This window comes from Perca fluviatilis, chromosome 9 (genome assembly GCF_010015445.1).
Source record: "Perca fluviatilis chromosome 9, GENO_Pfluv_1.0, whole genome shotgun sequence".
NCBI classification, from domain to species: domain Eukaryota; kingdom Metazoa; phylum Chordata; class Actinopteri; order Perciformes; family Percidae; genus Perca; species Perca fluviatilis.
Genome location: NC_053120.1, coordinates 31,768,215 through 31,778,090, shown reverse-complemented (window position 1 = coordinate 31,778,090; position 9,876 = coordinate 31,768,215). Strand labels below are relative to the sequence as shown.

The 9,876-nt window shown below is 39.1% G+C and overlaps 1 protein-coding gene across 1 annotated transcript in view; it reads left to right on the top strand.

Annotated features, from left to right (window-relative positions):
• Positions 1 to 9,876, top strand: part of rfc4 (replication factor C (activator 1) 4) — a gene marked incomplete at its 5' end in the record, with an annotated part of 44,662 nt that overhangs the window by 3,467 nt on the left and 31,319 nt on the right. Inside the window, 5 exons of the mRNA XM_039811869.1 lie at positions 3,072 to 3,150; positions 5,951 to 6,030; positions 8,313 to 8,432; positions 8,606 to 8,749; positions 8,834 to 8,954. Coding sequence (XP_039667803.1) covers positions 3,072 to 3,150; positions 5,951 to 6,030; positions 8,313 to 8,432; positions 8,606 to 8,749; positions 8,834 to 8,954 — 544 coding nt within the window. The remainder of the gene's footprint in view (positions 1 to 3,071; positions 3,151 to 5,950; positions 6,031 to 8,312; positions 8,433 to 8,605; positions 8,750 to 8,833; positions 8,955 to 9,876) is intronic.

Sequence of the window (9,876 nt, the reverse complement as noted above, 5' to 3'; positions counted from 1 at the left end):
CGGCTCCCATGGACGGATTGACTTATGAGAGGTCTTGTTGGATTCCTAAGGCTTCAGAGAATAAGATTGGGCCCGATTGGTCGTTAGACGTCTCGCGTGAGAAGAGAGTTGAAAAAGCCCGGAAGTGAAGTAGTGTTTGTATTTTTATCGTGATTCGGTCTTGTATCTCGTAGATTGTGAGGCAAACTGCTAGATTTGGATAAAACGGCTTGGATATTCCATTTCCTTGGACTCTTGGGGATGTAGGAAAAAACGTTTTTGTTAAAATATCCCCTTTTGGCTGCGAGCAGCGATGAACGGGCCCTCGCACCTCTGCGCGGGTCGGGGTTACCGGCGGACGCCGCTCCTTGCGACCGTGCATTCGCGCGGCACTCGGACACCACAAATCGTCAACAATGAAATGAATGAAAAAGGGCGTGGCAAAAGCGTAGGGGGCGGGTCAAACCATCACCAATTAAAAAGGAACTCTCTGCTGAGTTCAATTATACCTCACACAAGACTCTACCTTAGATGGGTAAGGTTTTATGAAAGGTGGGGTGGCTAAAGCATAGGGGGCGGGCCAAAACATCACCAATGAAGAAGGAACTCTCTGCTGAGTTCATTGATACCTCACACAAGGGTCAACCTTAAATGGTTCAAATGTTATGAAATGGGGCGTGGCTTAAGCTTAGGGGGAGGGTCAAACCATCACCAATTAAAAGAAGTCTGTGCTGAGTTCAATGATACCTCACACAAGGGTCTGCATCAAACGGGTCATTATTTATAAAAGGGGGCGTGGCTAAAGCTTAGGGGGTGGGCCAAACCATCACCAATGAAGAAGGAACTCTCTGCTGAGTTCATTGATACCTCAAACAAGACTCTACCTTAAACGGTTCAAATGTTATCAAAGGGGGCGTGGCCTGAGTAAGTGGACATGGTCATATTATAGAGGGCGGCTCAGTATCACATGCAGACGACACATTCTGAGTTTCATGTAAATCGGTCATATAAGGCAGATTTCCTAATACCAGCGCTATGGTGCTATGATCAAAAGTCAATTTTGGCCTGGTTGTTTTTGGAGCAAAAGAGGAACAATTAAAGGTCAGCACTCAGCTTCAAACGACAATGTTAAAAACAACCGACAAAGCCAGAAATCTTGGTGTAGTCATGGACTCAGACCTGAATTTTAAAAGCCACATTAACAATTAAAAAATCAGCCTATTATCACCTTAAAAATATATAAAGGGTTAAAGGACTTATGTCTCAGCAGGATCTGGAAAAACTTGTCCATGCTTTTATCTTCAGTAGACTTGACTACTGTAACGGTGTCTTTACAGGTCTCCCCAAAAAATCGATCAGACAGCTGCAGCTGATTCAGAACGCTGCTGCTCGAGTCCTCACTAACACCAAGAAAGTGGATCACATCACTCCAGTACTGAAGTCTCTACACTGGGTTCCAGTGCCTCAAAGAATTTATTTCAAAATACTTTTACTGGTTTATAAATCGCTAAACGGTTTAGGGCCAAAATACATTTCTGATCTGCTACTACATTATGACCCACCCAGACCTCTCAGGTCGTCTGGGACAGGTCTACTTGTCCCCAGAGTCAGAACTAAACAGGGGGAAGCAGCATTCAGTTTTTATGCTCCACATATTTGGAACAAACTCCCGGAAACCTGTAGGTCCGCTGCAACTCTGTTCTTTTAAATCAAAGCTAAAGACCTATCTTTTTGATGTTGCTTTTCTTTAAATCTATTTTATTAACTTTAATTTCTTATACTGCGCTGTAACTTTTATTCTTATACTGCACTATCAATTTTATTGTCTTTTAATGTTTTTAATTTGTTTATTAATGTTTTTAAATTGTTTTCTAACTGCTCTTTAATGTTTTATGTAAAGCACTTTGAATTGCCCTGTTGCTGAAATGTGCTATACAAATAAAGCTGCCTTGCCTTGCCTGTAGGTGTCCTCAGGCCTGGACCCTTGTCAATCGTGAGAAATTTCGGGCAGATATGACAACGTACACTCAAGTTACAACAACTTACTTGTTCATCGCTAAACACTCAAAATGGCCGCCACGCCACGCCAACACCGTCTGACGAAAAGTTTTTCTTTTAATAACTTTTCATCGTTAAGGTGTTGGGATAGTTTGAAGTCCAACGGATGAAATCTCTAGGAGGAGTTCGTTAAAGTATAGCACCTTGACTTTTAGGCCTACTTCCTGTTGCCACTAGGGGGTGCTATGACTTTAAGTAAATATCGGCCTTTATTTGTCCTCAGGGTCGGACTCTTATGAATCGTGAAAAGTTTCGAGGTAATCGGACAACTTACACCCACTTCCTGTTTCGGCGGCGAAGCGCACAAAATGGCTGCACCGCCACGCCCTATGACGAAAAGTTTTTCTTTTTAACAACTTTTCATCTTTAACATCTTTAAGATGGCACAGACCGAGTTTGTAGTTGATCGGATGAAATCTCTAGGAGGAGTTCTTTAAAGTACGACATGTGGAAATGGCCAAAATCGCACTAATTTCGAACTTTGAAATAAAAATGGCGGACTTCCTGTTGGGTTTAGGGTATGGCTCTAATGAAGTTTTTTTGTACATCATGACATGTTCCATATGTGTACCAAGTTTCCTGAGTCTACATTAAATGCACTGCAGGGGCTCAATTTTCTTAACTTTCTAGGGGGCGCTAGCAAGCCATTTTTGTGCGCCTATTCCCGAAACCCTTAAAATACGTAAATTTTCCCCAGACTTGATGCGACCGCCAAATGTGGTGAGTTTTTGAATATGTTAAGCCCCTCAAAAAGCCAATTCATGAGAGAGAGAGAGAGAGAGAGAGAGAGAGAGAGAGAGAGAGAGAGAGAGAGAGAGAGAGAGAGAGAGAGAGAGAGAGAGAGAGAGAGAGAGAGAGAGAGAGAGAGAGAGAGAGAGAGAGAGAGAGAGAGAGAGAGAGAGAGAGAGAGAGAGAGAGAGAGAGAGAGAGAGAGAGAGAGAGAGAGAGAGAGAGAATTCCTTCAGTTTCAATAGGGCCTTCGCCGCTGTCGGCGCTCGGGCCCTATTAACAGGCTGTGTTTTTGCAAATCCCAGCAGGCCAAAGTGTGTTGATGAGGTGGCCTTTCAGGAGGAGGTAGTAGCAGTGCTGAAGAAGTCTCTGGAAGGAGCTGATGTAAGTATCAGGCTATTACCATGGCTTTGATGATGCATACTGTGTTGTTTGATGGATTGATTTAACACCTTTTCAATTTGAAAATGGTAAAAAAAAAAAATGGGTAAGGTTGGTGTGATTATTATTTTTTTTTATTGTAAACAAATTCCATGAAAAGCCTTAAACTAAAAATGCTAGTTAGTCCATCTCTAACTAGCTTCACTACCTGTGTGCTGGCCCCCAAATGAAGTCATTCTTGGACATCTTGTCCTATGTAGACATAGATTCAATATATGTACACACAATGGTTTTTGTTTTTCAATTTATATTTTCAATGTATTTTTTTTCTACACTTCTGTAGAGAAAGTTAACATTATTTGTATACATACAGTATGTACGCTATAGTGTGCTAATAAAGAATCTATCTATCTATCTATCTATCTATCTATCTATCTATCTATCTATCTATCTATCTATCTATCTATCTATCTATCTATCTATCTATCTATCTATCATTCATTCATTCATTCATTCATTCATTCATTCATGGAACTAGCTAACTGGAGCTAACCGCTAATCAGAGCGTTGCTAACCAAGCCTTCAGTTCTCCGTGCCTGTATCCATTAACTGTATTTATGGACCCGAGCCCGAATAAAACCCTTAATTTTATTAAATTGGCTGTAAAAGTTTTAAACTACAACTCAGAGTTGTTTGAATGACATAAATCTACACTGATGAGCTCTAAATGAGTGCAACAGGACATGTATAGTACAGAACAGTGTGTTTAGGATTCCCAAATCCCGGATTAATAAACTTCAAAAAACGAACAATGATCTAACCAACAAAATGAACAAGAATTAACTTTAGATAGCCCTAGTCTTATAAGATTTAACAGGCGTTAGGAGGGAACAGTGTTAAGATTAATAATATGTAACTTTCTGTATGGATCATAGTACAGTATTACAGGAATTTATCTTCTGAACCGTTAACATTTGGCCAAAAAAATAACTGATTTAATTGACACTTTTTCATTTATTTAAAATTTAACGAGCAATTTGCTGTATTTTAGAAAAATACTGAAAGCAGCAGAAATTAAGAACTGAGTAGGCTACATTTTAATGTTTATTTATGTTTATTTATCACAAGTTATATCATTATCACGATATTCAACAACGCATATCGCGTATTTTCGTGCAGCCTTAATAAATACCCTGAAATTGTGTGAAGTGTCAGATGCTGCATAGTGTTGCAATATTTTCATCTGTATCATATTTTAGTCTAATTTGTTTACATGTAAATAGTTGTTTATTTCTAAATTATCTGATAATGTTATGTAGTCATTGTTTTCACCTTCGTTTGACTAGTTCATAATAGGGATGCACCGATCCGACTTTTTCAGTCCCGATACCGATGCCAGGGCTTTGTGTATTTGTCGATACCCGATACCGATCCGATACCGTTGCTGAATTAATAATAAACTGTATACCTTTCACCTTATACCTTCCTTCCACCATGTGGAAGAGACTAAATGCACCAGACTTTCCTAACTAACCTTACTTTCCTAACTAAGACAAAATAACATGGATGTAATGTATTGAATTCTTATTTATTTGTTATTTTAAGAAACAATTGTGCATTCAAAATGTAATGTAATCAAACTTGTTAAAATAAATAACAATAATGGGCCTTTTTATATAGGTTTATAATGGCTTATAAATTCTGTCAGGAGCACATAGAATATAAAACATTTTAATTGCATCATTACTTTTTTTTACTAAAAACTTAGATTACTAAAGGGTTTGCTTGCCTCCACAACATTATACAATAACGTTATATGAAGGAGAATCCATGAAACAGTTACAGAATCTAAACTATTTTTTTTTTCTGCAAACTGCAAAGTAGTAAAATAAACTTAAATCAAATGAATACACATACAAACAACTTTAACATGGTTTCCCTTTCAAAACAAAATAGTTGCAAGATAGTTGTATAAACACTACCTTGGCCACAGATAAGTTAGATTGTAGTGTGGTTGTAGTGGGCGACTGAACGTAGCTCCGCTCTCAGCTTGCTTTGCTGTTTGAATGTTAGTAGGTTGGCGGACGTATTTCAGCGAGGAAAGGCATCTTAAATCCAGTGTTTTAATCATTGCTCTGAACCCATCTTTCTCAACGGTCTGTAGCGGGACCGTAGGTGGATTTTGTTTATAATGTTGCTAAGCTGCATGCTCGAAGTGACAAGTCTTTCACGTTAGCACTGTAACGTTAGTATGGTAACATTGGCACGGCCGATTAACGTTGGAGCGACGGGCAACAATAGTGGCTAAATTATGTCAGATTTATTTTTTAGTAACCGAAAACCTTGCAACAACAGATGGCTCCTCTCTGGAGTATACATTGTTCTGGTGCATCTCCGGTCTTTCTTCATCCTTTAACTTTCTTCTCGGTTCTTGAATGTACAGTAGTGACCGGAGCCTCTTCCACCTTAAAGGGGTGATAGAATGCAAAACCGATTTTACCTTGTCATAGTTGAATAACGACAGTTTGGTGGGTAAATAGTACATACATAGAACCTCAATGTCTTTCCTCTGCAAATCTCACAATTTGAAACTGCCTCTGAAAACGGGCAAATCTCAACAAGCCGCCGAGTTGACGTCAACTCAATCAGCATCAATATAAAGGCAATTGGTAAACTAAATAAATTAAATAGCACTCACATACTGTACACAAAGGCAAACGTCAACGAAATTATGTAGTCTTTCTGTTTTGTCCTACAAATCAAGGAAGGCATAGCCTCGCTAGTGTTTTTGTTTTAATTACAGCTTCCAAACCTGCTCTTCTATGGCCCTCCTGGAACAGGGAAGACCTCAACTATCTTAGCTGCTGCCAGGGAACTTTATGGGTGAGTAACCTAAACCAATATATAACAATAATATTATGTATAAAGTAAACAAATAATATAATAAGTAAATTTTTTATAAATATTGTATATTGTTTGTATTATTATATGTTGTATATGTTATATATATTATGTATATATATTTATTATATATATATATATATATATATATATATATATATATATATTATGTTGATATATATATATATATATATATATATATATATATGTATATGATATATATATGTATATGTGTGTGTGTGTGTATATGTGTGTGTGTGTATGTTTTACAGGGCTCCACACTAACTTTTTGTCCTTGGTTGCACTGATGCGCCTACCTTTTTTATTTAGGTGCACCAGCACAAAATTAGGGTGCACCCAAATTTTTCCTCGTAACGCTGAATGGCGATACACGATATATAGCTCTGTATTTTTTTACAAAGTGGGCTAAATGTTCAGTTTTAAGTCAAAGCCACTTTTCACAAGCTCTTTTATTAAAACAGATTGTGATTAAAATAAAATGCAAAGACAGGGTTTTCTTTACCAGTTTGAAAATATACAGCTGCAACACATGTAAATAAATATTTAAATAAAGAGTCAATGTGGATTTACATATTGCAATAATATCATAATCACAATCTACATTGAATCATTGTGAAAACTAAAATTTACTACTTTGGCCAGGTCATCATCAAAAAAGCAAATTAGTACATTCATGATTTTGTCCATGCTGATATTAGCTGCTTTATTTACATTTATTAAAAACGTGGCATTGTTTATCTTTTCATATAACTATAAGTCTAAACTCTGGGACAAGGCCGTTACGTTTAAATACCTGCCATGCTGATTCCAAACAGACAGCTTTATCAAGGCAGTTTGGGCTTCAGATAGCTTTTACAAATCATGATCCGCTATGAACGTGCACACTCGTATTGTTTGTATCACGGTCGGTCAGTAAAGGAACAGTCGCAGTCTTAACGGTAGCGGTGCGTTGCCGGTAACGATACCGTATTACAGAGTGCACGGACCCGAAGCTTTGTGACTAGCATCTAATGACTAGCAAGCCCTGTCTTACCGCTGCCGGCGTCTTCCTTGAACATGCGCTGCAGAAGGTTGGTGGAACTCGTTTCATTGGTTGGTGGAAGTTCGATGATTGGTCAAAGCTATAGACAGTATGGTTAAATCCAGCGCATTAAAACAAATCCCATGTGGACTTTTTAATTTATTTTTCTAAAATAGTCATACGGCACCAGGCCCGAGTACTTACACCCCCCCTCTCCCCCCTTAAACATTTTCTCACCAAATCTACACGATTCACGTAGGTCACCTATTTTGGTTTCAAAACGGCGAATTTCGCCGAAAGGTGAGTGATTTTCATGTCTGTACACGTCATCCCCCCACTCTCTCTTCCCTTTCATGTCTTCAGCTTTCCTATCAAAATAAAGGCCGAAATCTTAAAAAAAAAAAAAAAAAAGAATGACCGAAAGACAGGGGGAGTGTGATGGACTGAAGCGTATGCTAGGCTACTCAGAGAGTGACGGCTGACTCATTAGCGGCGTTACACCAGTCTTGTGTAGGCTATGAAATGTCTGTATCGTCACTGCGCTGCATTTTTATGAACTATGATCCAGCATGCTCCGTCTTACACGCTATTACTCAACGAACTGAAGTTAGTTTAATAATGTGTTTTTCGCCGTGGCGGCCGCAGTAACAGAGTTACCAGCGGAAACACTGGTACCAATAGGTTTCCCTCTCATACTTAACAATATACAGCTGTGTTAATAACAATTAAAACTGTAGACAAATGTCGGGAGTTTGGACCAGCGGCGCTGTGTCTCTCCATGTTGCAGGTGAGCCGGCCGGTGTGTGAGTGAATGGGGGCGGGGCTGCGCGGAGGAGATATCCAAATCCAAACACAGGCACGGCTTTCCAGAAGGAATGGGTCATGTAACGCAACATTAAACCATATCAATATAAACGACATCGCTCCGTTAGTGGAGAGGCAGCGGATGCGAGGACGTTAGGTGCACCGGTGCGACCTAGGAAAAATCTTAGTCGCACCCTTACAAATTTTGGTCGCACTCTCGAGCCCTAATATATGTATATATGTGTATATATGTGTATATATGTATGTGACTTTGACCTTTTTGCCAGTCAAATTCACTTTAATGAGTGCATAAAAAAAAGTTTTAAGTTTAGGATTTTTTTTTTCATTTTAAGCCCTGAGTTTGATCATTCACCTATTTCTTGTTGAATCCCATCCTTCTCCACTGTCCCTCCTCCAGTCCACAACTGTACAGACAGAGGGTGTTGGAGCTCAATGCCTCTGATGAACGAGGCATCCAGGTTGTCCGAGAGAAGGTCAAGAACTTTGCTCAGCTCACCGTGGCCGGGACTCGTCCAGAGTGAGTCAACATACATTGATTGCATGCTGAAATACAGGGCAATTTTCCTGATAGATGCTCTGAACAATTATCTGAACTACCTAACCATTTGTGTAATCGTTTCAAATGTATCTCTCAGTAAATTCCTAACTCTTACTAAAACTTTCAATCACTGTGTTTTTCTGTTTTTGTAGTGGGAAGCTGTGTCCTCCTTTTAAGATCATCATCCTGGATGAGGCGGACTCCATGACTGCACCGGCTCAGGCCGCTCTAAGGCGGACTATGGAGAAGGAGTCTCGTACCACCCGTTTCTGCCTCATCTGTAATTACATCAGCAGGTCAGCTGACTTATCACAATCATGAACACAAAAACACACACTGTGTCTGATCCTGACCCTGCTGTGTGTCTGTGTGGTCTCTAGAATTATTGAGCCTCTGACCTCCAGATGTTCCAAGTTTCGCTTCAAACCTCTAGCAAATCAGATCCAAGAAGAGCGCCTGCTGGAGATCTGTGAGAAGGAGAACCTCAAGTACACCAAAGAGGTAAAAGTGAAAGAATATGAAAGTGTTTCTGTAATGTGGAAAGAAAAAGAGAAAAAATGTTGCCTTTTAGTTCTGAGCTGCATTTACAATAATGCTCCATCTTAAAGGTTTCTGAGAGTGTATCTACAAACAGTTGATTTGCTAATTGTGTTGACGTAGAAGTCAAAGGAAATTTCTGAAAAAGTAAGACTGTAGATGGGGCTTAACCTACAGGTGTTTCCCAAACCAGAACTAAGGACAAGAGTATATTTTTGCATGGAACAAGCACTGTGGATTTTGTCCCCCATCAGATAGTTCCATTAAAAGCATGTCAGCAAGGGATATTTTAATGGCTAGTATAAACGGGAAGATTGATACAAGAAAAAAAACATGTACATATGGGCACCCGACTATTACCCGACTTGAAAAAATGTGAACCTATCCTTTAAAGCATTATGATTTCAGGTTAAATGAGTGTTTTTTTCCTCTGGAGAAAGACAGACTGCAGACGGCTCTGTTCATGATGCAAATGACAGGTCTGGATCACTCGTGAATTTCTAGTTAATAAAAATAATTAATAAAAAATTAAAACTTGATTTGATCTTTTATTAAACAGTGTTCGGTAGGGGTGTACCAGTACACAAAATTCACAGTTCGGTATGTATCTTGGAGGCTGCCTGAACACAAGTTTTTGTTTCATTCCGTTTAACCGCTAATCGACACATTTGGTTGATGCGTCGTAAATGAACAGACCCAACTTCAGCTGTCAGCCTACACTTTAAAACAAATGATTGTCAATTGAACTTAAAGTGATACTTCACAGATTTAGCATTCAGCTTTGTATCAATAGAAACCCCGTAGTATTTCTGAATGATCATGCTTCCCTCCCTCATGTCCCCCTGAGACGAGAGATCTCTGCATTGGGGGTCTGGAACAAATCTTC